This window comes from Hippopotamus amphibius, chromosome 17, assembly GCF_030028045.1.
Source record: "Hippopotamus amphibius kiboko isolate mHipAmp2 chromosome 17, mHipAmp2.hap2, whole genome shotgun sequence".
Taxonomy (NCBI): domain Eukaryota; kingdom Metazoa; phylum Chordata; class Mammalia; order Artiodactyla; family Hippopotamidae; genus Hippopotamus; species Hippopotamus amphibius.
In genome coordinates this window covers 593,555-620,286 of record NC_080202.1, presented here as the reverse complement: position 1 = coordinate 620,286, position 26,732 = coordinate 593,555, and the positions used below count along the sequence as shown (strand labels likewise).

Here is a 26,732-nt window from a genome sequence, read left to right as displayed (position 1 = left end):
CACACCACTCCCCTCCAACCGTAAGTGTGGTTTTCTTGAGAATTTTACAGATGGGTAAACAAGGCACCTCTGCCAAGGAACTCGCCCGGAGTCACAGAGCTACCAGGTGGTAGGAAAGGGGTTTGGACGCAGGCTGTCTGCCTGGCTGGACTTAACGTTCTACTACCTCGCAGGAAAGGCCTCAGGGAAGAGGTGGCAATCGAACCGGGCCTGGAGGATTGGGTCAGGTGTTCAACGGGACAGCCATTCCTGGCAAGACCCGGAAAGGATGCGCCTAACCAGGAGCTCGGGTCCCTCCTTTGCCCACCCGCCTGGCTAAATCCAGGGAGCGACGTCACACGCGCACAGAGTGAAGACGGAAGGGAACGCAAGCTGCCTTCCGGCGCGGCATCCCTAGAGCGGGTGCCATGGAGACGGGAGACTGGAGACGCGGGCCGGGTCCCGGGTCCCAGGTGGGTCGAGATCTCGCGGTGCCCGGGCGGCGGAAGTGACGTCACCGCCCCGCGAGGCCCTCCGGCCGGTCGCCGCCCCTCATCGCGCGCGCGCGCGCGCCGCCTCCGCCGCCCGGCCGCCGGCAACATGGCGTCCGCCCTGGAGCAGTTCGTCAACAGCGTCCGCCAGCTCTCGGCGCAAGGTGAGGCGGCGGGCCGGGCCGGGCGGCCCTGCACCCCCGCCGTCGGGGCGCCCGGTGTGCGTGCGGCCGGGACCCCCGGGCCCAGAAGCGAAGCCGCGGCCCGCGGCTGTGGGGCCCGCTCCCCGCCGGCTTGGCCCGTCTCCGCGGGGCTGCCGGCGCCGCGCGGGGGGTGGGAGCTGCGCGCCGGGGACGGGCCGCCCTCGCCGCGGGCCTGGCCTGCGCGTGGGGGCGGCTCCGCGTCGTGCCTTCGGCCGCGGGGATGGGGGAGCCGTCCGCGCCTTCGCCCGCGCCGCGCGCTCGGTGTCTGCTTCCCGGGCGCCGGGCGCCCAGGCCGCGCGGGTTGGGGCCCTGCCTCGGCCGCCTGGCTCCCCCGGGGCGGGGCGCCTGTTGGCCGAGCAGAGCCGGGGCCGCGGGCCTGCGCGCCCGGCGGGAGCCCTCATCCGACGGCTCCGCGCACCTGCTCTGTGCGAGGCGCCGCTCTGCGCTCCGGCCGCCGGGCGGAGGTGCCGGGACGCGAGCCCCGCCCCCGACCGGGTGCCTCTCGCTCCCCGGACGGCAGACGTGGAGGAGCCCGTCCCCCCTGCTCCCGTTCATGGTTTTCTCCCACGGAGCCGGAATGAGGGGAACGGCCTAGTTCCGAGCTTTCTCGGATGAGAGGATGCTTCGTCGGCCCCGGTCTGGTTGGGCTCGTTTCACACGCGCCCTGGGGCCCTTAGGTTCGTCTCCCCCCTGGCCTGCACGAGGTGACAGCCTTATGATTTCAGGGTGACCCGGCATTTCTCTTAGGTCTCAGCTCGGGATTGGATATTTAATTGGGGGAAAATCATGGGCTGAAATGCTTCTTTCTGGGTGATTCAGATCACTGCAGAGAAGCTACTTCGTACCTGCCGGTGAGCTGCCTTATGAGATGAGGATGAGTTGGTACTGCCATTTCCCAGTTCAGCTAGTTTTGTTATCTTGAGAGATGATACCTAATGAGATCTTGGACTTTCTTTGTTATTGTTTTGACGAGAGTGTGATGATAATGGAATGTTTTGTTTGTTTTGGGTAAAAATTTTAGAGTATAGTAAGAAGTTCTAGAAATTATCAAAGTTCGTAGCTACACTCACTTGGATTTTAAGCATTATACCATTTGAATGTTTTTAGTAGGAAAAATTACTGTTACTAAATAGAAATAGTTGGTGTGGGTAGCTTGAAGTTCAGAATGTGTAAGAGAACTATTGAGGCAGAAACTCGAGAGGTTAACGCCCATGGACTTACGTGTACCCTCCACTGTCACTAGAGAGACGGCTGGTGGGATGTGGGAGTGTAGAGTGTGGCCGTGCTGTCTGTTATCGGAACAGCCCATTAAGCTTGGCAAGTCTGCACCATCACTAGTCATCAGGGAGACGTAAATCAGAACCTCACACCTGTCGGAATGGCAATCATCAAAAAGTCCACAGATAGGGACTTCCCTGGTGGTCCAGTGGTAAAGCAGCCGCCTTCCAATGCAGGGGACACGCGTTCAATCTCTTGTCAGGGAACTAAGATCTCAGATGCCACGGGGCAACTAAGTCCGCATGCCACAACTACTGAGCTCCTTCACCTCAACTAGAGAGCCCGCTTGCCACAGACTACAGAGCCCATGTTCCCTGGAGCCTGCGTGCCACAACTAGAGAAGAGAAAACCTGCGTGCCACAATGATGAGCCCGCGTGCTGCAGTGAAAGATCCCACATGCCACAACTAAGACTTGAGGCAGCCAAAAAAATAAAAGAAGAAAAAGAGAAAAGTCCACAAATAACACATGTTGATAGGGATGTGGAAAAAAGGAAATCCTCGTTCACTGTTGGTGGAAATGTAAATTGGTGCAGCCACTGTGGAAAATAGCATGGAGGTTCCTCAAAAAACCAGAGAGCTACCATACGACCCAGCGATTCCACTCCTGGGTATGTATCCAAAGGAATCGAAAACACTAATTTGGAAAGATACACGCATCCCGTTGTTCACATCAGGATCATTTATAATAGCCAAGATATGGAACCAACCTAAGTATCTATCAGCAGATGAATAGATACAGAAGATGTGACGTGTGTGCACACACACACACACACACAGACACACAGACACACACAATGGAATACTAAGCCATAAAAAAGAATGAAATTTTGCCGTTTGCAACAACATGGATGGACCTTGTGTTTAGTAAAATAAGTCAGAGAGAGGAAGACGAATACTACGTTATCACCTACATGTGGAATCTAAAAAAATACAACAAACTAATGAATATAACAAAAAAGAAACAGATTGACACATAGAGAACAAACTAGTGGTTACCAGTGGGGCGAGGGAAGGGGAGGGGGCAAGACAGGGGTAGGGGATTAAGGGGTGCAAACTACTGTGTATAAAAAAGCTGCGAGGATATATTGTGCAGCACAGGGAATCTAGCCAGTATCTTATAATAACTATAAATGGAGTATAATCTGTGAAAATTGTGGATCATTGTCTTGTACATCTGAAACGTATAATATTGTCAATCAATTATATCTCAGTGGAAAAAGAAAATTCCTTAGGGGGAAATTGGTGAGTCTGATTCTGGCCTAGATTCTGTACCTTAGTTGTTAAGACATAACATTGTGGTATGGGGGAGAGATCAGCAGGTCCATTAGGAGATTAATTCAACAAGCTGCTTGTTGATTGATTGGATGCTAAGCAAGCACTGCGTTCTGAAGTTGGGGAAGAGACGGCTGTCCCCCGAGTTCACGTGAATGATCTACCACCACCATCCCAGTGATGCAGGGAATACAGAGGACAAAAAGCCGCGGGAGGGGGAGGCTCAGGCTGCCTGTTGATGAGAGTGAGTCAGGTCGTGGGGGTCGTGCAGGTTGTGGGGGAAGAGTGACAAGGGAGCATTCAGCTTGAAGAACAGCCATGCAGAGACCTGAAGGTGGGAACAGGGATGTTGGTGTGTGAGGGGAGGCGCAGGACGTCAGACGGAGGGGGTGGTGTTTGGAGGAGTGTGATGGGATTTGTGTAGGGTGCGGGTTGCAGGTGAGAGATGGAAGGAGGCAGACCACTGGGAAGACGGAGGGAGTCCGGGCAGGAAATGGGGGGGATCTGCATGAAGGTGGAGGAGAGAGGAAGGAGTGGACCGAGAGGCCTAGCCGTAAGGTGAAGTCACAGTCATGGAGGTGAGGTGGTGCAGCCGGTAACGTGTGCTCTGCTGGCTTGGGGGACTGGAAGCGGGAGTGGAGGAAGGGGAAAACCTTCAGGGGCCAGAGGAAGGTGGGAAGTTGAGTGCTGAGGCCGCAGGTAAGGTCTCCTGGTATCTCTGGCCCTTCTGGGTCCTCGTCTGAAGTGAAGGAGGGAGAAGAAGTCATCTTCAGGTGCGTGCAGGTCTGAGGTGTGAAGTCTGGGATTTGACTTCCTTTGGTTTGGTTAATGCTGTAACTGAATGATAGTGTTATTCCTGTTTTCCAGGGCAAATGACTCAGCTTTGTGAACTGATCAACAAGAGTGGGGAACTCCTTGCGAAGAACTTGTCCCACCTGGACACCGTGCTGGGGGCTCTGGACGTCCAGGAGCACTCCTTGGGCGTCCTCGCTGTTTTGTAAGGGCATCTTCCTCTGTGGTTTTGTATGCCCTCAACCTCAGTGCTGCACTTTCTGGCTTTGTTTTTTTGGTGTAGGAAGTAAGCCCTGTAAACGGCATTGAGCTCTTTTGCACAATTGAAGTCACGTTGTAGTAATTACCTTTAACTTGTTGCAGCTAATCGTTGCTTTTATTTTTATTTATTTCTTCATTAATTTCTATTGGAGTATAGTTGCTTTACAATGCTGTGTTAGTTTCTGGTATACAGCAAAGTGAATCAGTTCTATGTACACATGTATCCCCTCTTTTTTGGATTTCCTTCCCACTTAGGTCACCACAGAGCACTGAGTAGAGTTCCCTGTGCTGCACAGCAGGTGCTTTCGTATTTTGTTCGGTTTTATCTTTTTTAAAACTCTTATGTTTATGTAAAGTTTGAAACGTATTTTTAAAAAATGCATGGCCGTCTCAGTTGTGGGCACTGTGGTTTGCATTTATCTGAATACTTTCATTCATACAGTCCATCGGATAATCCGCGTTTTCTCGCTTAGAAAGAACAGAGAGGCGCGTGACAGGACAGCACCGGGGCCACACTGCGTGGAGTCACCCGTGATCCAGGGCAGCCTTGCTCCCAGTTCCCTTCAGACAGGTTTAAGCTGGGTTTTCCCCCTTTATAAAAAAATTATAGTTGGTGTACAAGTTTAAGCTGTTTTAAGACTAAGTGAAGTAGACATTATTTCAGTTGGTCTATTGAACTCTTGCGACTCTGTGTACTTGACAGTTGAATTTTTTCCTCTTGATGTTGTAGTGTTATAAATTGGGGTTTTATGGTTGTCATGAAAGTTGAAATAATGTAAATAAACTGAGAAGAAATTGACCTAAAGTGAGGGTCCGGCTTCACTCACGCTGGGGTTCCTGAGACAGATGTGTGTGGAGGAAGGCGCTGTCAGAACGAGAGGTCCAGCCCGTGCTCGGCGGGACGGCAGCCAGTAGCCACGTGTGCCCGTTTGAATGTACATCTTTACAACTAAATAAAGTGAAAGAAAGTGAAAGATTCAGCTCCTCAGTTGTACTTACCATACCTTGAGGGCTCGGTAGCTGCCCAAAGCCGCAGCTGTGGAGCAGGGTCTCCGCTATAGAAGGCTCTGCCGGCTGAGGCTGGCTGGAAACTAACTCTGCCGGCTGTGTTTTCTGATTAAAAGAACAGATAGCGTGATTTGTACACACGTCAACTTACAGAGACGTGTATGTCAAGTGAGACAATGTGTGTGAAAGCTTTTTGAAGGTATAAGGTGTTTTATGTTGTGTATCAGTTAAAGGAAACCTGGGAAGAACCCCGACCTTGCTTCCATGTCCCCTGGGTTTGAATCTGTGTTGTGCTGATTACGAGGCATGAGACCCTGAGCTTCATATTTTTATTTATAAAATGGAAATCACAGTGCCTTAATGACCTATTATGAAGCCCAAATGAGATTGCACACATTTTGATACTTGGAAAGTGTAATTACAGGTGTAAGGTGGCGTTAAGTAATACTATGTAGATGGAAGTGCAAGTTGAAAGGTGGAGAAATTGTCATTAGGCAGTAACACCCATTTCATTTTTCTTGAAATGAGTTTAAACCATTGAAATTTTTTTTTGTTTTTTAAAGAAGAGCTTGAAGTTTACTTGTAAGCAATGTGTAAGTGGTGGTAGCTTATGTGATTTCTTCCCCGAAACCTCTCTCTGACCCCCCTCGGTGTCTACGATGGCACTTGGTGGCACTACCTGCCAGGTGACTGGGATGGGTCACTGGAGTTGTCCCTCTTCTCACCGCCCCACTCCTTCCAGTCCTGCAGCTAGTTCTTCTCCCAGGTCGCCCAGCATCCCTGGGCTCCTGGGGCAGCACCTTGGCTTCGAGCCACTGCGCGGCCTCCAGCCAGCCCGTAGCTTCAGTCTGTTCTTCTCAGGCAGGAAAAGCCACAGCGGGTTTCTAAGTGAGTAAGCAGCAATGAGCACACTGGAACACAGAAGAGAAGTATTTGTTAAAATTTTTGGTTACGTGATAATATTCAGTTACTTCATGAGTATTAGACAACCTGATATTTTGCCTCATTTAACAGAGTTTTCTTTTTTGAAAGTTGTTCTTTTTTGGATGTGTTTTATTTCTGGGTAATTGCTCTGGGTAAAAGTTGTTCTTTTTCAAGCATATTTTCCTTAACCTCTACTTATGTCTGTGTTTTGTGTCTTGATTGTGCAAAGAAACAGACCAGGAGAATCTCATAGATTCCAGTTCTTATTTTTAAAAAATACCGTGACTCCTTTAACCTCACAGAGCGTCGGAGGCAGGATGGGCTGCTGCGTTTTCTCCTGTGAGACACCAGGACAAGTTGGTTCTTTTCTCTCTGCTGTAGGTTTGTGAAGTTTTCTATGCCCAGTGTTCCTGACTTTGAGACGCTGTTCTCTCAGGTTCAGCTCTTCATCAGCACTTGTAACGGGGAGCACATTCGCTATGCAACTGACACCTGTAAGGGGAACAACTTTTTCTTCTTTTCTACGGAAAATATTCTGCCCTGTAGTTGTATATATTTTCAATCTTTTGTTATTGTTGTGTCTAGTTGCTGGGCTTTGCCATCAGCTAACAAATGCACTTGTGGAAAGAAAGCAGGTAAGAATGTTGTTCGAGATTTATAGTTCTGTTTTGCACGCCTCTAACCTGCACGATGAGCTCAGTGTTAGGGTTCCAGCCTGGTGTTGAGATCCTAACGCTGGGATGTGCGTGGTCCGTGTGCAGAGCTCAGCATCTGCTGTGGGGGCTCAGACCACAGAAGTGGTGCCTCTGGGGGCGGCTGCTGCTTGCGTTTGAAACTGCCATTCTAGCACCCTTTGTGCTGTCAAATGCCACTTTTTTGTTTGTTAAACTTTTTGACTTGCAATTATGACGTAATGTTAGCTTTACAAAAAAGTTGTTAGGTTAGTATAATTAATTGCCATAAATGCCCTTCACCCAGAGTCCCCAGGTGTTAGTGTCTTACCACACTTGGTCATTCTTTTCTCTTTTTTTTTCTGAGCCATTGGAGGGAAAGTTGCAGATGTGGTGCCCCTTACCCTGAGTACTTCAGGGAGCGTTCCTTAAAAACTAGGATAGATTAGAACGTTCTCTTACATAACTGCAGCAGTGACCAGCAGCAGGGGGTGAACATTGAAGGCACCCTTTAACAAATCTGAACTTACTCCAATTTTACCAGTCACTTCGCTGACATGTTTTATAAGAGAAGAAAATCTCAGATCAGGGATTGGGTTACATTGTATGTCTCTTTAGTCACCTTTAGTCTGGTAAAGTCTTTGTTTTTTGTGATATTGACACAAGTTGTAATTTGGATGTTTCTTTTTGATTTGAAATTGAACTTTAAGACTAGCGTGAAAGAGGCTGTAAACAAAGAACCAGTTTTGTAGGAGCACTACATAATTGTTTGAGGGAGATGGTGAAAAAAGCCCAACAAGTCTTTACTGAAAAAAACATGTAAGTTCCTCCCCTATTTTACGGTCACCTCTCCTCTCCAGAGGCTGGTTGTGCCTCGTGTGGTTCTTGGTCTTGTTATTCACGATCAGGGCAGGAAGACGGTCCATCTGTAGCTTGTGGTATCACTTGCAACAGTAATTTACCATCAGGTGAGAGATGCTGCTGGAGAGGATTTACAGGTGACACCTAGGCTGCCCTGCAGGACAGAGCCAGAGCCCTTGTCCACAGCTAAGTCTCCTGAGCACGGGTCTCATTTGTTGTAAATGATTTGGAAGATTTTGTTGTTTGTTTAGCTGTGAGTGTAATGAGCTGCTGAGAGTGTGATATTGCTTTTGATTGTTGACTGCAATAACTAGAGAAAGCTTCATGATTTTAAAAAGTTGTGCTGAATTACTTTACATATCACAATAAACAGCTTAAGACAAGATTTTCTGACTGAATGAGGACAGAAATTCCCTGCGAGGCTGTGGGACCCCCCTCTTGTTTAGAAGAGCCCATCAGTAGGCTGTTTTCATTGCTAAGTGACAGCCTAGGACCCAGCGTGCTGACAGGTGTCCTTTCTGACAGCCCCTGCGTGGAATTGGTGTCCTCAAGCAGGCCATTGACAAGATGCAGATGAACACAAACCAGCTGACCTCCGTCCACGCTGACCTCTGCCAGGTGAGCAGCCAGGGGTCGCCCTGAGTCAGGGCTGGCCTTGGTGACGATGGTGTTGTGTCCTAAGCATCGGAATGTGTAGCTGCACCTGTTACTGGGAAGGGAATCTTGGGGCTGCTGAATGCAGACCACGGGCTAAGGCCCAGCTGGTCACTTGGTGATGTGGGACCAGGTGGGGTGAGTAGCACTCGTGACCTTAACAGTCCCAGTAAGGAGCTCTGGGACCTGAGGACAGACCAGGTGGCTTCTCACACCTCACTTATGTTGTGTTGCGTGACTGCAGACCCAGACAGCCAAGGGGCGTGTGCACAGTGAAGCCCGCCTCCTGCCTGCTCACTGACCGTCCGTCCCTTGTCTCCAGAGGAAACTGGAACTGGTGGTCTCTTACACGCCCTGCCAGATGTCGTTTATGCAGATGTGTGGATATTTTCCTCTCTGTTTTTAAACACAGATAGTCATAACCTGTACACTGTCTTATGTACCTTGGTTTTTTCATTCTGTGTCTTGGAGGCGATTCTATGTCAATGCCTTACAGCTACAGAGAATTCCATAACATGGGTGGAGCCAGTGCTTGTGGGGTCTCTAGATTGTTTCCTGAGTGAATAACACAGTATGTGGATCACTTCTACCACATGTTCTGATTTCACGTGGAGATGTACTTTTGTGTCTCTTTATTTCTTTTACAAAACTTCTGTGGCGGAGGTGTGACGTACATGTGGTTAAGTCTGTGCACCTCGGGTGTGCGGTGGTTGGCGCCTGTGTGTGCCCTGTGCCTCACCTTCCCCACGCTTCCTGAGGGTTCAGACATGGAGAAGGAGTGACTGGAGGGAAGCTGTTCTCGCTCCACCGGGCAGCGAAGAGAAGAGGCCACACCTGGGGTGCACCTGTAGGTGGAGCCCTCTGTGTGCGGCTGGCTAGTCTGTCTAAAGCAACGCTGTTTTATTCTGAAGGCCTGAGAAGATGGAATAACGTGTTGACATTTAGGTCATTTTAGTCAGATGCAAAACCAAATATTACCTAGAATTTTCTGGAATCTACGAATTTGCTCCTGCCAACGTGTGCCTAGAATGATGGCTTCGTGTAAATGTTTCAACAGCTGTGTCTGCTGGCGAAGTGCTTTAAGCCTGCGCTCCCGTACCTGGACGTGGACATGGTGGACATCTGCAAAGAGAACGGCGCCTACGATGCCAAGCACTTCCTGTGCTATTACTACTACGGCGGGATGGTCTACACTGGGCTGAAGAACTTCGAGCGGGCTCTCTACTTCTACGAGCAGGTAGTCGGCTCTCGCCCCACCCCCGAGGGGTGTGGGAACGTGCAGGCTGCGGGGGAGGGTGCTTTCAGAGGCTGTTTGCCTGTGGCCAGGGCCCAGGGCAGTGGAGGCACGGGCCCTGCGGGCCGAGTCTGAGCCAGGCTTTGCTGCGACTCCCCGTCTGGTTTGGGTTGAGTTCTCCGTGTCTCTTGACCCTTGTAGCTTCCTCTGCATGTGGGGAAGAGATGGAACCGAACCAGGTGTGATATTCGGTTAAGTTTTTCTTTTTCTTTTTTTTTTTTTGTTTTGTTTTGTTTTTTCTGGCCGCACCACGTGGCTTGTGGGATCTTAGTTCCCCGACCAGGGATTGGACCCAGGGCCACAGCAGTGAAAGTGCCAAGCCCTAAACACTGGACTGTCAGGGGACTCCCAAGTTTTTCTTATTTTAATAAATAAGACGTTCTTCTGGTCAGTAACTCAAAGGACGTGAAGGAGCACATGGTGACCAGAGCCTCCCCCCTTGGGGTCCGAGTAATGAGGCACACTGCGCAGCTCTGGAGGTTCACTCAGAGCCTAAGAAGAGACAGCACTGGCTAAACCAGTGTTTTAAGATCAATTGGTCAGGTGTTCATCAGTTCTGTTTTCTGCGGAGCACATGTTGGGTCATAAAAGACATTCCAAGCCTGGGAGGAGCTCCCGGCATGTCTAGGTGCTGTGCCCGCACACCTGTGAGTGAGTGTCGCTCCGTGAGCAGGGGCTGGCCAGCACTGCTGCAGCCTAGGGCAGGGTGACCAGAGGTGCTGCTGGGCAGGGACAGTGTCTTTCAAGGACATGGCTGGTCATATTGGCCCTTCCAGGGGACCACGCTGAGAGTGCAATCACCATTTCAGTTCCTCAGAAAACTGCGACCACACACCTTGTAGCCACTGCACGCGTGGTGCTCTGTGGGCCAGCAGAGGTGCTGCGAGCTGGCTTGGTCTAGGGATGCTGAGAAATGGGCGTTGCGGTGGGAATGCGTGAGGTTCTGACACAGAGAGTGGACGTGTTAAAAGCACAGCACTTTTTATGTTTACAGCCAGAAGACTTTTCCCCGACAATATGCTTATTCCCTCTTTTGCCCGAGTGGCCGTCTACCTCATGGCGCTGTGTCTTAATGAGGTGCATCAGTCCCGGGTGGTATTAGTACCTTAATTTCAGAAGGTGACACAGATTTTGTTTTACTGATTTTTTAAAATCCAAAAGAAAGACGTACTTATTGGAAAAAATTCAGATCACACAGCGTTGTATAAAGTGCAGAGTGAGAGCAGTCTCCTCTTCTTGTCCCTGGCTGGTGGGACCCTGAGCAAGTTCGGGGGCTTGCTGCAAAGCAGGCTGCATGTGTGTCATCGTACTGGTGTCCTCGTGTGCTTGCTCGGGTGTTTCTGTAGAGTAACGCTCAGAAGTGCCTTATAGGCTCAGTGGCTTGTATTTCAATTTGGAACATTTGGGCTGATTTGGGCTCGTTTTGTTTTTGTGATAGTTTTGAATTCTTAATCCTCTTGAATCCAGGTGAAAGAAGGTGGATAGGGAGCCAGAGATGGGAGGAAATATTTGCAGATCACATTTGTGATAAGAGACTTACATCCAGAATATACAAAACTCAATAATAAAAATCCCAGACTTTAAAAATGGGCAATGGATTTGCATAAACATTCCTCCAAAGAAGATATACAGATGGCCAAAAGCACTAGTCACCAGGGAAATGCAAGTCAAAACCACGGTGTAGTATGAAGTCACAGTAGGGTGGCTGAAGTTAGAAGGTGAGCCCATGGGAAGTGCTGACGAGGGTGTGGGGAATTCGGAACCCTGGTGACCGCTGGTGGGATGTTTGGTGGTGTGGCCTCTGCGGAGGTAGTCTGGCGGTTCCTCAAAAGATTAAACCTAAAAGTTCCGTGTGACCCAGCACTTCCACTCTCAGGATTACACCCAAGAGAAGTGGAGACAAATGTCCTCTCAGACATTACGTGAATGGCCAGGTGCCGCCAGCTGAGGATCTGGCTTCACAAAAGGTGGCCTCTCTGTACGTGGAGCACCGTTTGCCCGTAACGCGGAATGGGGTCCTGCCTGACATAGGCCACGACTGTCTGCCCTGACAGCGTCACGTGGAAGCTGCTCACAGAAGACCACCTGAAGTCACGTGTGGGAGTTCCCCGGCAGCCCAGGGGTTGGGACTCCGAGCTCTCACTGCCGAGGGCCAAGGTCCGATGCCTGGTTGGAGAATTAGGATCCTGTAAGCCACGCAGCGCGGCCAGAAAAAAAAAGAAACCGTTTATACGCACTGTCCAGAGTAGACAAGGTGACCGCTAATGCCCGGGGTTTCTTTTTAGGGGCAGGGGTAGTCACCACCGGGTAGTGGAGCTAGTCGCACAGCTTGGTGAGTGCACCAAAGCCCAGTGAGGAGGATGCGTTCTGAGGGCGAGTTCTGTAGTTACAAGAGGTATTAATTTAGAATAAGCGTCATTTTCCTAATGGAAGCTCTCTCTCCACTCTGTTCTTCTTCTCCCTTCCAGGCCATTACCACCCCTGCCATGGCGGTCAGTCACATCATGTTGGAGTCGTATAAAAAGTACATCCTAGTGTCTTTGATACTACTCGGCAAGGTACAGCAGCTACCGAAATACACCTCCCAGATTGTGGGTAGATTCATTAAGGTGAGTTTTTAAATGCTTTCTTAGGTGACATGTTCTGTTCATACAAAGTTGCGGCGATTCGTAGTTCTGGGGTCTTATTTTACGTGACCGCTCTCCGGGCATCGTAAGCTAGCAGACGTCCACTTGATGTTGGCTGGGAGTGTGGCAGAACCCCGACGCCCCCCATCTGTGCACGCCAACCGATCACCGGCTGGGGTGCAGTGTTTCTAGGGTCTGCTCTCACGGCCTGGCTCAGGGTCATCGTGGGTGTCGATGTTTAAGGTCCTGGAAAGGCAGTGCTGACTCCGTTGGACTCTCACTTTGACCAAGTGCTGGGAGGTCTTACCAGACCCCACGCTCTGCTCACCGAGCCGCTCCTGTTTGCCTGAGGACTCGGCCCTGGGAACATGTGAAGAAATGGCCTAGGTTTTTTTTTTTTTTTCATGATAATACGTGCTCGTGGTTTTGTTGTTGTTGTTTTTTTGTTTTTTGTTTGATTGAAGTTGCTATCATTTTGATAATAGTTTTATGCTGACCCTCATTGTACAAAACTCGCAACTTCAGGAGATCAGTTTGAAAGTATTGTTGATGAGATTTCTGTGCTGTCTTGTGGAGGGCGGCCCGTGTCCTTCATCTAAGAGCCTGTTGTGGTTCTGGGGCTCCAGGCTGCTGATCACAGATGGGGGCGTGAGGCGGCTAGGAGGCCCTCGGAGCCCTCGGGGGAGGGATGCGCAGGTTTGGAGAGCTCCCATGGCGGTTCAGGTGGCCCTAGTGCTTTCGTAAGGTGAGGTCCTCGTGACTCGGCCTCCTGCCCCAGAATTACGGTTTGTTTACAGTGATAGCAGAGTGGTGAAGAGGGCACAGGCTCCAGGGTGGGGGGCATGCAGGTTTGAGTCCGTGTCTGCCTGTGCTCCTCAGGACCACTCGCCTTCTCTCGGGCCTCTGCCAGGCTTCTCACACATAGGGTAGAGGGGCGTGCGTGTGGTGCCGGAAGCAGCTCAGCTCTGAGTGGGCGCTCAGCCCTGTCGCCTTCCCCTTGCACCTGATGAGGTGTGTGTGAGTAGGAGGGAGCTGAGAAGAGTGGGACTCTTCCTTCTCTCTTCCCAAAGCGGATTATCAAGAGAAAAATCAGGAGCCACCAATGGAGAGAAAAGACCTGTGTGCCTTTACTAAATGCGTGCACTGCACCTGCTGTGCAGTGGTTCGCTCTGTACTGCAAAGTGGGTGGGTGTTTTGTTTGACAGTAAACTACTCCATGGTGAATTTCTGTCCTTGGCCTTGAAAACTAGCCATTTGCTTTGGGTAAATTATAATTTGTTAGGTAACAGTAAAGGGTGTTGAATGTACTTGCTCCACGTGCCATGTTTTCTTTTGGGTCTTACACAGGCTCCGTTCCTCTAACTCTCAGACTTGGTTTCTTCCCGCCTGCACCCCTTTAGCCTCTTAGCAACGCGTATCACGAGCTCGCGCAAGTTTATTCCACCAACAACCCCTCGGAGCTGCGCGGCCTGGTGACCAAGCACAGCGAGACCTTCACGCGCGACAACAACATGGGGCTGGTGAAGCAGTGCTTGTCCTCGCTGTACAAGAAGAACATCCAGAGGCTCACCAAGGTGAGGCCCCGCCAGCATCCCCGACCCCGGGCCCCTCCTCTCCCCTTGTTCTCTCGGCACCGAGGTAGCAGCGCAGGGTCCTGTCCTGAGAGAGCTCTCCCCTGACCCCCGGGGGGGGTCCTTTGGTGGATGTTGTTGGTCTTTGCGGGGCTAGTGCAGGGTGTTTGGGAAGAGGAACAGGTGAAGAGGAAGCAGCTGGGCAGTGTGGCTGCACTGGGAGGCAGAGACAGGCAGCCCGAGGGAGGGAGATGGTCCGAGCAGACGGTGACGCCGAGGGCACAGCCTTGCAGCTCAGGACCTCGTGGCAGGCTGACCCACCTGCGGGCACACAGCTGGCGCACGGGAGCTGGGGGAGGTGAGCCGATTGTGTGGTTTTTATTTTCAAGATGAGAATAAACCCGGTGGCTTTTGATGATGGAAAATAACGCTTATTATGAGGTGTTAAAACCATCCAGGGACGTATAAAAAGAAGCAGCCCCCATGAGCTAGGAAGGCATTCACTGCAGGTGGAAGTAAACTGACAAAGAGCAGGGGTGGCTCTTGTCCCAGGGTGCTGGGGAGCGCGGCCACGCTCTGGTGGGGGAGGGGGAGCATGCAGCTCAGATGACAGGGAGGCCAGAGGGGACCCGGGGGAGGGGCAGCCAGGGGGCCGTCGGCCACGCTGGGAGAATCGCTACCTGAGGCTCTCTGTGCACCGGAGGGAGGCTCCTTCCAAGTAATCCAGACACTAATGTGTAAGAGAGAAACGGAGAACTTGAAAGAGAAGCACCTCAAAAAAGATAAAAATCAAATGTCCCCTGTCAGTCAGAGAAAAACCAGCTTGACCCACAGGCTAAAAAGACCGGACCTAAGAGCTTTGCTGTGACCGGCTGCTGAATTCTCCTTACAGCATTTTCAGTTTGGTCCAGGTGCCAACACAGCTGCTCTAAGTACAGTAAATTCCTGTCTCCCCATCGAAAGGAGCTGCTGGGAAACGCTGCACCTGTAGGTGACTGGTACTGGGAGTTTAGGTGGAAAACCAAAACGTGAACAAGGAGAGAAGACAGTGCATGTTCAAAAAAATGTTAAATTGCAAAATGGCAGGTAAAAGTTAAATGAAGAATGAGAACGTAGCGAATCTAACCAGTAGACATCACTGCAAAAGTTACCAGGTAAACTCTCTCGGGAGATAGCCCCAGTTTGTCACTTTGGAATCAGTTGACAGCGTGTACTGAGATGTCGGTGTACTTCACACAGAAAGAGCCGTTTTCCGTTTTGGATCCCATAAATCCGGACCCAGAGTGTGACCAAACAAACATGAAGGGCCTTGAGGTGGCCAGTCCAGGGCGGGGCAGTGCCTGCTCGGCCACCAGTGTCCTGGGCCGGTGTGTGGTGACTTACCGTTCGTTTGGGTCTGCTGGGCCAGTGTGCCCTTCCCGGGGGCCCTGGGGGGGGCACCTCAGCGGCTGGTGGGCAGGGGCACTGCCATCAGGAGTCGCATGGTATCATGGCCTGGTGCCCGAGTAGTAGATGGGCATCAGAGGTTTTCCAGCCAGGTTAGTTGTCTCTTATTCAAAGGGCAAACAGTCAAAGGTTTTTGAAGACGCCTCAGCAGGTGCACTGTGCGTGGGTGTTGGGGACGAGAAGGCTGGCCGCAGGGCAGCCTGGGAGAAGGGGTTATCACGTGGGGTTATCAAGTCTGCCCCACATCCGTGTTTTGTGGGTGTGTCTCTGGACCCCTCTGCTCTGTGTGTGGATACTCCCATTAACTGCGGTGGGGATTGTATTGTGTGTGCTGTGCTGCACCCTGCCACTTTCACTGTCTTCACCTGGTTTCCATGGCAGCATAAGCCTGTATCACAATGAATGTACGTCGTACTCTGTGGTACAGTTGGTGATAACTTACTCAACCAGGCCTCTTCTGGTGGATGTTCAAGTGGAAGTTTCTCCTTATTTTGAAATAGTAAAAATGACAGTTCTGGGTATTTAGAGATGTTCACTTTTGAGTCCTCATTAGTGCTAAACTATTTAGATTCTTCTTAGAATTAACAGTAGTTTCATTTGGGGAGGGGTGCTACCCTCTGAACTAAAGTATATGTATCAATAGAGTTTTTTGGTTCTTGGCTTACCAAGCATTTTCAACATCAGGACTTCCCTGGTGGTGCAGTGGTTAAGAATCCTCGTGCCAGTGCAGGGGACACAGGTTTGATCCCTGGTCCAGGAAGATCCCACATGCCACAGAGCAGCTAAGCCCATGCGCCACAACTACTGAGCCCATGTGCCACAACTACTAGCCCATGCTTCACAACTAGAGAAGCCACTGCAGTGAGGGGCCCTTGCATCACAATGAAGAGTAGCCCTTGCTCGCTGTAACTATAGAAAGCTTGTGTGCAGCAAAAAAGACCCAATGCAGCCAAAAATAAATAAATAATTTTTTTTTAAAGCATTTTCAACATCAGAGTCTTAACGTGGTCTGCTCTGAAAATGCCATTGTTGTAAATATTGCCAGCTGCCCTAAAAAAAAAAAAGAGCTCTTTCAATTTGTTCCTGAAAAGGGGCATTTTCTTCAAGTTCCAGGCAAACCAGTGATAAACACTGGTTTCCTTTTAACCCCGTTTGTTTACGCATTCTAGCTCTGAATGTTGAAGGATAAATGTGATTTTTTTCAATTTTGTATTATTTACAAGGTAATACATTTACAACACAAAATTCAAAGAGACAGAAATCTCCATCCAGTTCCTACACCCCAGCCGGCCTTTCCTTTCCCCAGGGGCAGCCCGGCGTCACCCGCTTCTCGGGTATCCTTCCAGAGATCGTTGGTGCACATAGGAGCACATGCATTCACACGCGTGTGTGCTGTCACGCGTCTGCACTCTTTCCTTGTACACAGATGTGAGCGTGCTGTACACCTTGTTCTGCGTCCTTTTTTATACATAATGACGCACATATCTTGGATTCTTTTCCAGAGTGTCCTCACTCTGTAAGTTTTTACTCTGTGCAGGAGTCTGCTTATATAATCGCGCTGCACTCAGCCCGTCCTCTGCTGGTGCACGTCTGGGGGTTTCTGATCTTTGCCGTTGCAGGTGGTGCCGCAGCAAACAGCCTGGCACGCACGTCATTTCAGACGTACAGGAAGCACCCGTGGGGTACTTTCTAAAAGCCATTATTCCTCTAGGAGACTGATGCTAAAACCATAGTTCATCCATTTCAGGTCACCTTCACAACAAAAAATTATCTTGTGCAGTATCGGAAAGCAAATTTTCAGTGACTCGGTAGAACTCTGCACACATTTATAAAATGTCTTTCCGCAGTGTTTCTACCTGTGATTAACTAACTTCTGAATTTCAGACCTTTTTAACACTGTCGTTACAAGATATGGCAAGTCGTGTGCAGTTGTCTGGACCTCAGGAGGCAGAAAAGTATGTCCTGCACATGGTAAGTGTGTTGCTCTTTCTCAAAAGTTAATTAGTGGGTTTTGTCCTTATAAAGGTGACAGGTGTTCCCTATGGAAAACATGAAAGAGGAGGAAGGGGCCCCATCCAGGGTCAACCGCTGTGGACATTTGCATGGGTTTCCTTACAGTCTGTGTGATGTGTACTCATGTTATACACGGTTGTGTTTTCCCGTGATGTGTACTCATGTTACACACGGTTGTGTCCTAGTCGTGCTCCTTGTTTATAGTTGCATTGGCACGGTTTTTGTGAACATCATTTAAAACACTTGTGGAATATCTGAAGTACACGAGGAGGCACAGAGCGGCGCTGCTCTGCCCGCGGGTCTGTGATGAGCCCATGGACGAGCCCTGTGTGGGGCGGGGGTCTGGTGACGCCGTGAGTGGCAGTCTGACTCACCCCCTCCTGGGCCATGTCACCCTGCAGCCACACTCAGAGCAGACACCCATGCGCTCAGCGCCGCCTCCAGAAAGCAGATGTCACAGGACACCTGACACCCATTTACTTCCCAGCTGTGACTCCCCACTCCCCAGATTTGGCTAAGCATTTAAACGACGACATGGTAACCCACCGAGTTCAAATAGCATCGTCTGCCTGCCTGTTGAGTTATGTAAATGCATGCCTGTGACCTGACCCAGCAGGAGCAAAGCTCTGTCCTCTGCCTGGGCCAGGCGCGTCTCCACGTCGCCGGCCCATGTCCTGCACCTCCTGCTAGGGATCTCCCCTGTGGTCTCAGGAGTGGCGGCACCAGGTCAGGACTTGCAGTCATGAAACTGTTTTCAGTTGTGATAATGGAGTATTTTATTTCCATAGCTCAGTTTACAAATGTTTTGAGGTTTTTTTCCTTCAACCCAACCCTGAAAACACAGAGACACACGTCCCAAACAAAGCCTGCTGAGCGCACCTTGCTGCCCACAGGGTTTCGTCCAGTGGGTCAGCCACGCACCTCCCCGGACTTGCCCGTCCGTGGTGGGGAGCAGCGTGTGCGTCGTGTGGACGCGGCCAGCGAAGTGCTGGCCCAGCCCAGACAGGCCCTGGTGGACTCAGGCATTTGCCAGGGCAGATGTCTGGGGACGGTTTTGCTTGCCACAGCCGGGGCGCTACTCACATCCAGTGAGTGGAGCCAGGAACACTGCTACAGGTCCCCCGGCGCAGAGGCGGCCCCCTCCACAAAGAAGCGCCCGGCACAGATGTCAGTAGTGCCGAGCTTGAAAAATCCTGCCCTACCATGTGGAATTTTTGAAGGCAGGGATTGTTTTGTAAATAAGACTTAATTTTTTTAGAGCAGTTTGAGGTTCGTAGCAAAATTGAGGGGAAAGTACAGAGTTCCTCGCCGTCCCCCACGCACAGCCTGCCCCTCATCCGCACCCCCACCAGGTTGGACAGTTGTTACCACTGATGACCCTGCACTGACGTGTCCTCACCTGAAGCCCTTAGTTTACCTTCGGGGTTGTGCGTGGTGGTGGACGTTCTGTGGGTTTGGACAAATGCGTAAGGACATGGATGCATCCCTGTAGTATCGTGTGGCGTGTTTCCATTGCCCTGAAAACCCTCTGTGCTCCGTCTAGTCCTCAGCCCCACCCCCACTGATCTTTTTATTTCCTCTACAGTGTGCCTTTTCCAGAGTGTCATACATTTGGAATCATACACTGTGTAGCCTTCTCAAACCTGCTTCCAGCCCTACCTCTGCCTAGAGAGGTTCTTATTATCCTGACTTCTAACAGGACTTCTAACACCCTGTTTTTTAGTGGTGTCCTGTTTTTGCGCTTTATGTGAAAGGAAATGTACAGCACATGGATTTTGGGGTCTGGCTTTTTTCCCTCAGCATCACGAGAGTCACGCACAGTGCTGTGTATCGTTGTAGCTGGTCGTTTTCAGGGCTGCCGCGTTCCTGTTGGGGGACGCTTGGGTGGTTTCCAGCTGTAGTTCTTACCAAGCGCTGCTGTGGGGAGCCGGGCCTCGGGTCCTGGGCAGAGGCAGCTCTCTGCACCCTTGGAGTCGGAGGGTTAGGCCTTCTGTGGAGCGTGTTTCATGAGATAGGCCCATCCCGTCCCTGGCTGGACGCAGCAGACGGCTCAGCTCTCCTGTGACAGACAGACGGATCTCTGTCACCTGGGGAGCAGTTTGTTAGAATGACAGCCTCCTTAGGATTTTATTGGCTTCTCCCTTTTTAATGTCATGGACAGGGTTTGGCTGTGAGGATCAGTCAGCTAATCCCCAGCTGTTGCTGCGAAGAACATGGACTCCGAGACTGCCTTGGGGTCAGCCCTGGCAGAAGAGTTTTCCTAAAGGACCAGGAGATAGTTTCTGCTGGGCTGAAACAAAAATGTGTTAGGGTTTCACTTTGTAAAATGCAAGGGTGATGTCAGTTATGTCTCACAGAAATGGTCTACAGATGCAAGGGCACCTCAGAAACATTGTGCTAGAGAAGCAGACACAAAGGCCACATATCGTCTGCCTCCACTGACCTGAAACGTCCAGAACAGGCAGGTCTGTAGAGCAGAAAGTCGGCTAGTGGCTGAGGGTCCTGAGAGGAGGGCAGGCGGGCTCCCCTGTGGGCAGTGGAAGCTTTTGGAATGGGGTAGACGTGGTGGCTGCACATCACAAGTGGAACTGAATCCCCTGAATTGTTCACTTTAAAGTGGTTAATTTGGGACTTCCCTGGCAGTGCAGTGGTTAAGAATCCGTGCCCTCAGTGCAGGGAGCGTGGGTTCGATCCCTGGTTGGAGAACTAGATCCCACATGCCACACAGACAAAAAAATAAGCGGATAGCATAAAAATAAAATGGTTAATCCACTGTATGTGGATTTCACCCTGTCTTGGTGCCATGCAAATAATAGATGTCATTGAGTGAGCAGGTGGTGCTTAGAAGTCCACATACAGGTTTCTTCCTTGCTTCCTTCTTTCCTTCCTTCCTGTGATTTCTCCTAATTGTATTGAAATACTACATATTCACGCAGTGTTTGGGTCTAAACTGTTTTCCTGATTTCTCTCTTATAGATAGAAGATGGTGAAATTTTTGCAAGTATTAATCAGAAGGATGGGATGGTCAGTTTCCACGATAACCCTGAAAAATACAACAACCCCGCCATGCTCCACAGCATCGACCAGGAGGCACGTGCGCACGCTGGGCTTTGGGTGGATGTTCATGATGTTATACTTGAAATATGGATTCTGTATTCCAGGATGATTTTAGTTTTAAAAACAGGAAGTTCCCAACTAGCTTCTAAGAACATCTTGCTTCCTAGAAAGTTAATTTCAAAGTGGACTCTTGCAGATTGTGTGGTTGTAAGTAAATGGTGGGTTAGCTTTCTTGTCTAGCTCACCAAGCCTCCTTCAACTCCTAAAACACTTGATGGGTCTTAGAATCGGTACAGTTTTATCCACACCGAATGGCCACTGATATTATGGTAGAGCCTTCAGTACCAGGAATCTGCAGCCCTGGGTTCGAAGGTCAGGAAACCCCTCTCTCGCTGGGGGGAGCAGGCAGCAGGGGAAGGCCATCTGCGGTTCCTGCTGGGCAGCCGTGTAGGCTGCGGAGCGGTCGCCTCTGCACCTGCCGGGCTCAGGCTGCTGAGTGCCTGCTGGGCTCTGGACCTGCGCTGGGGCTGTGTAGCCGTCTGCCTTCTTACCTCTCATGAACCAAATGGATTGAACCAAACATTAGCTTCAGAATCTTCAAGGCAGTATGTCTCCAGTCTCTTTTTGGCAATTCCACATTTTTTTAAAAACCCTGAAAACTGGAAATTTTTTTGGTAACTCATGTGATGGCACATGTCACCTGAAATGACCCTTAGTGTGAATGTTTTAGGTTTCGACGCAGAAGATGCTAGTGTGTTTGCTGACGGGGCGCCCCCAGGCCCTGCTGGGTGGGTAGGTGAGGCCCACTACTTATGCTGTGGTAACTGTGAGTCCAGACATGCTGACTCCAAAACCCATCTGGGCCAGGGCTGTGACCCTGTGGCACCCACAGTGGTCGTCCAGGCTGAGAGGGTGACAGTGCCCTGAAGCAGCTCCCTCAGCCCGCCCCCTCCTATGCGCAGATGCTGAAGTGCATAGAGCTGGACGAGCGGCTGAAGGCCATGGACCAGGAGATCACAGTGAACCCCCAGTTCGTGCAGAAGGTGATCGGGGTCCCCTCACTCACGGAGTGGGCCGGGTGGGGCAGGGCGGTGGCCTCCATCGGGAGTGTGAGCTTGGTCCCGGCTGCTTGAGGGCGTTTCCAGACTCCAGGCTGGAAGTGTGTTTAGGGATGGGGGTGGGGCTGGCGGGAACCCTGGCCAGGGCAGAGACGTGCACTGCCCCCTCCCTCCATTGCAGAGCATGGGGTCCCAGGAAGACGATTCGGGAAACAAGCCGTCTAGTTACTCCTGAGGCCGGCGCCCACCTGCGTTAGAGCGAAGCCGTCGCATGGCCGGGCAGGTGTCGGGAGAGCGGCAGCGAGGACCCGGCCTGTCTCCCCTGGACGTTAAGACAGTGCATTTTGTTTTGACGTCTTTGGTCCTATGTGCTTTCAGAAAACCATTCTCTCTGCAAAGAAAGGAAACCATTTTCAAACTTTAAAGCCTGTTGTGGGATTTATTCTCAGATCAATGTTGTTACTGCATTAAATCTGCCTTTTGTGTTAAATTATTTGAAGATTGGCGTGTCTTCTATGTCACTTTTCCGCTAAAAAGCTTTTAAAGAACATTCATTGTGAACAGATATAGATTTTAGGAATTATTGGAAGATTTGAATCTAAAGTTGGTATCAGCTGCCTTTAAAAAAAAAAAAGCTGGGGGAGTCTGTCAGACAACAGTAGTGTTGTATAACTAGGATGAATGTGCACGTGAACGACAGGACGGACGGTGACTTAACAGATGCTGTTGTGCTCTCGGGAGCCTTCGGTGTGTGCGACACTCTTTTGTTGTCGCAGGGTCTTTTTTGTGAGACGAATGCCAGACTTTCCCGCTTTGTCTTCAGAAGCATTTTCTGTTCATCTGCACAGTCACGTTTTGATTCTGTTCAGGATTCTGTTCACTCTGGAGTGCGTCTCACTCGCAGCTCCTGACTTAGCCACAGGATGGTGTGGAGCCGCTGTGAAGTATGGTCAGGTTAAACTGGAATTTGGTCCTTAAAGAATGTCTGTCTTGATAGTAACGTTCGCTGTTTAAAATGCATCAGGTTGTGTCGCCAATCACGTTTTCATTATTTACAAAAAGGAGCCCTGAAACCTCATGCCTGAGAAGTTGCCCTAATAGAGAGGCTTTGGGGCCACGTCGTCTGTCATGACCGCTGCTTTGCTGCAGGAAAGCAGCCGTGGAGCATCTGATCTGTGAACAAGTGGGCGAGGCCGGGTTCTAGTGACACTGACATAAAAGCAGGCAAGAGCTGGATCTGACCCCTCACTGCACACTCAGTTCTCCAGCTCAGATGAGCTGCGTCATTTTCACGTATACTTCCATGTGCCTGTACTTAGAGGAAATATTTAATGGAAGTTTTTCTTCTATCAGTGTGGCAAGTTACACACTGTTTTCTTTTTTTAAAAACAATTGGACAACTTCTGATTTACCTGGATCCGAATTAAAATCACCAAAAATGTGTTTGAGAATTCTAGTTGCCAGGCATGACTATTTAAGGAAAGAATAACTCTCTTGTGGGCTCCTCACGTGGACACTATGAGATTTTCCCCCAAATAGTGGTTCACTGAAACACCACATTATTTTGCAGCTTTGATCTCTGGAGGGGCCCGGAGTTTAGGGTCTGGTCCTGCGTGTGCAGGGCACTCATGTGAGCCCCTCCTGTCTGTTGGGCTGGAGGGCCGGTTACCCTCAGCTTCACACCTGCCCTCATGTGTTCTCTTGGTTCTGGGGCTAGAGATCTGCAGTCCTGGGGAGGGAAGGAGCAGGCCCCCCTGCAGTCGGCTCTGGACCCTGGTGGGGTGCCCGGGCTCCTCTTCACTGCAAGTCCTGTGGCCACGTGGCAGTACGGCCCAGGAGGCAGGCCTTCCCCTCCACACACAGTTGGGGACCCAGCTGCACTGGGCATCTCCTCCAACCACCTAAATTCTATGAATCCCTTGGTGAGACTTTTTTTCCTTTTCTAATGTATGCTTAATGTCTCTACTACATTGTTTCTATTGAACTGGTGAATGGTTTCTCTCTTGACAGCAGTTGCTTTTGAAAACCTTGGGTCAAGATGAGTGGCCTTGCTTGTCACTGGTAGTGAGTGTGAGACCCCGCATGTGCTGCGTCTGCACAAACGTTGCTTGGTGCTGCCTGTGTCTCATTTTTGAACAGTTACCAGAATCTGTTTGCGTGAATAGTTAAGACGGCCTTAGCCTTTCCTTTGAGTTAATTCTCAGCAGCAGCTTACGTTGTGGTACCTTCACTTATGAACACCTGTAGCATCTTGATGGCGCCAGAAGATGGTGAGCTTGCACACAGGCAGTTCGGGCAGGTCCTGAGGTCCAAGGATGTAGCCTGGGGTTCTCTGTGGACTCTTCAAGTGTGTCTTTTCCTGGTCCTCTCGGGTGTTAGTAGGCACTGCAGATTAACGAGAATGTCTGATCACCCTCAGAACTCAGCACCTGCGTTACGTGTGTTTCTATTTGTGTTGGTGCCTACTGACCCCCGCCCCCGCCGGCCGCCCAAAGGGACGTATTCAGCTTTTAGTCTAGACTTTCTCAGGTGAGTATGTGTGGTCTGCGAGGTCTCCAGTTTGAGATATAGCGGTGTATGGTTGAATTTTTGTTTTGTTTTTTTATAAATGCATTTACTTATTGGCTGTGCTGGGTCTTCGTTGCTGCACGCAGGCTTTCTCTAGTTGCGGCAAGTGGGGGCTATTCTGTTGTGGTGCACGGGCTTCTCACTGTGGTGGCTTCCCTTGTTGCGGAGCACGGGCTCCAGGCGTGCAGGCTCAGTAGTCGTGGCTCGCGGGCTCAGCTGCTCTGCGGCATGTGGGATCCTCCCAGACCAGGGCTCGAACCCATGGCCCCTGCGTTGGCAGGTGGATTCTTAACCACTGCGCCACCAGGGAAGTCCCTGGTTTCATGTTTTTTGAAATGGCAGCAGATATTTTCTGAGCCAAAGAATGGTACTAAACAGGTAACAAAGTAATGGACTTTTTCTGCCCTGCATGGAAGGCACCTTCTTTACTGTGTTTAGTACATCGGAATCCCAAACAAAGCTGCATAATAGAACAATTCCTGTGTAAGAGCCCAACTAGCCTTAGTAGCAGGAAAATGCCTGTGTCATCTAACCAGGGACACATGCTTTACTTCTGGAGCACATAATTTGACAGAGGGTCTTAGAAACCGCTCTTAGCTTTTTAAGCATGGCACTCACAGGTGGACCGTCCTCGTTCACATTCTCTCCTCTGTCTATGCCAGTGGTCAACTTGTATTCTAATTCTCTATTACTTGATTTTCAAAGATGAAGTTTTGGATTTGTAAATTGTAAGTTTCTGGGCTGCAACTTGAAACAGTAAGCCAATTTATTTGTATGTCTTAGAAGTTGCAAAGGGCCCAGAGAAAATAAATGACGGGGTAAATCAGATACTTGTGAATAGGGAAATAGGATGGCTACTCTTTTTAGGCAGTGAAATCACTTAATGGTGGTGCACAAATACAAAATCTTATCTGTATCCTTTCTTAAAATCAAAAGCTGAAACCAGAGAACTTTTGATCATTGTAAAAGCCATTTAATAAGCCCGGATTCATAATGGACTGCTAAAAGTTTATTTTTAGACTAAAAATTAGCTGCTTTGGGTTTAACAAGCAGCTAGTAGATTAAAACACAAACAAGCTATCAGTTGAATTCTAAGAGGGGAGGAGAGTTAATTTTTTAAAGTTTTTTGAAAGTGCTGTGATGAAAAATGCAAAATAAACACTATAGTTTTTTTGTTTGTTTTAAGAGATAATATTGGATGACTAACAGTTCTTGCCTTGCAACTGGCCGGACACCTTATACGCAGAGTTGATCGTCTGATAACCCAAAACCTCAATGTGATATACAAGTCCAGGCTCCCAAACTGTTACACATATCTGAAAACCCAGGGAATGTTGTCTTGGTTGCTGCAAGAAACGAAAACTGGGATTATTGTTTATTTTTATTATAACAGGGAACCTATTACAGTACCCTTAAAATAATGACATGATTAAAAATGTTAGATCCAATCTGCCTACAAATAAAACATACCTCTTCTTTCTGAAACTGAAAACTAATTCAGGGACGTGGTGGCTTTGACTCAAAGATAAAGCCCAGCTGTATTCTATAGCTACACAAGGGCACATGTCGGGGAGAGCGCACCTGACAACCTCAGAGGACATTTTCACGTGAGACTTTTCTCTCCTCACTTGGCTCTGTGGTCTTGGCGACTGCCATCTGTGAGGCAGTCTGGATGTTCAGCTGTCAATACCTCCCCAATAAAGCCTCTTGGTTTAGAAGCAGGAAGGCAGAAAAGCATCGAGAAATCTTTCATCCCGATTGAGCCCATTTCGGTGGTGGAAAAACAATGTTCTGGACTGTAAATGCCGGGCAAGAGTATATCCAATACTTTTGGTAACATTTCCTACGATTCCTGTCATGGGGTAGCAGCTCTGCCTTCAGCATGGTGTTTCATCTGGTTGGGCATCACTGGACGTTGCCAGCTGAATGCTGCTGCTGAGGTTTATTCGCCTTTCCCGCTGACAGTGTTGCCAACAAGTACGGAAAGGAGGTTTCTTCTTGCGCCTTGCCACTCGGGCTTTCAAAGAGCGCTCTGCAAACTCAGTAAAATTCACGTATCTGAATTCCTGATGAGGAACGTAAAGCTGGAGCTCCAACCAGGCTGCTGCTGTTGGGGTCCGGCAGCCAGACGGCGGGCTGACCACGGCCGGGCCCGGCCCCGCGGCCGCACTCCGCAGTCCCGCCGCGCGCCCTCTCGCCTTCCGCCGCGTCACGCCACGCGCTGCAGCGCCCAGGCAGAAGAGAGGGCGCCCGGGTTCAGGAGGCTTGTCCCTCGACAGCTGCGTTTTCCCAAAGACGGACGCGCCACTCGCGCTCGCGAGAAGGAAAGAGGGTCGCGCCGCCGCGCTCCTGCCCGCCTCCCCCGGTGTCGCGCTGTGCTTACGTCACCGGCCGGCCGCCTCCCGCCCCCGGCCCGGGAGGGGCCATTCCGGGCTTCTCGGTGGGGGCGCGGGCTGGGACAGTGGCAGCTGCTCCAGGGTCTCGCCGGACCTCGGAGCGGCCGTGCTCGCGCTGTCTTCCCGGGTTGTGGGTCTGGCGGGGCTCCGCGCGCCTCGCGGTGTTGGGGCGTCGACGGCCCGCTCCTCTTCCGCGGCCCGGGCGGTGGTACGGCCCTCTCCCCCCTCCGCGGCCCGGGCGGTGGTACGGCCCTCTCCCCCCTCCGCGGCCCGGCGGTGGTACGGCCCGCTCCCCCTCCGCGGCCGT

General features: G+C 50.6%; 1 protein-coding gene across 2 annotated transcripts; it reads left to right on the top strand.

Moving 5' to 3' along the window:
• The first annotated feature begins 419 nt into the window (after positions 1-419).
• COPS3 (COP9 signalosome subunit 3) lies at positions 420-21,954 on the top strand. 2 transcript variants are annotated; one of them, XM_057716795.1, is made up of 12 exons: positions 420-634; positions 4,092-4,221; positions 6,591-6,703; positions 6,795-6,844; positions 8,267-8,359; positions 9,453-9,632; positions 12,158-12,298; positions 13,717-13,890; positions 17,218-17,304; positions 20,323-20,436; positions 21,366-21,446; positions 21,643-21,954. In XM_057716795.1, the coding sequence occupies exons 1-12, from the start codon at positions 580-582 to the stop codon at positions 21,694-21,696; spliced, it is 1,272 nt and encodes a 423-aa protein (XP_057572778.1). In that variant the 5' UTR covers positions 420-579; the 3' UTR covers positions 21,697-21,954. The 2 variants fall into 2 exon arrangements, with proteins under 2 accessions (XP_057572778.1, XP_057572777.1); XM_057716794.1 differs by lacking the exon at positions 420-634 and adding an exon at positions 1,465-2,560.
• Positions 21,955-26,732: the final 4,778 nt, after the last annotated feature.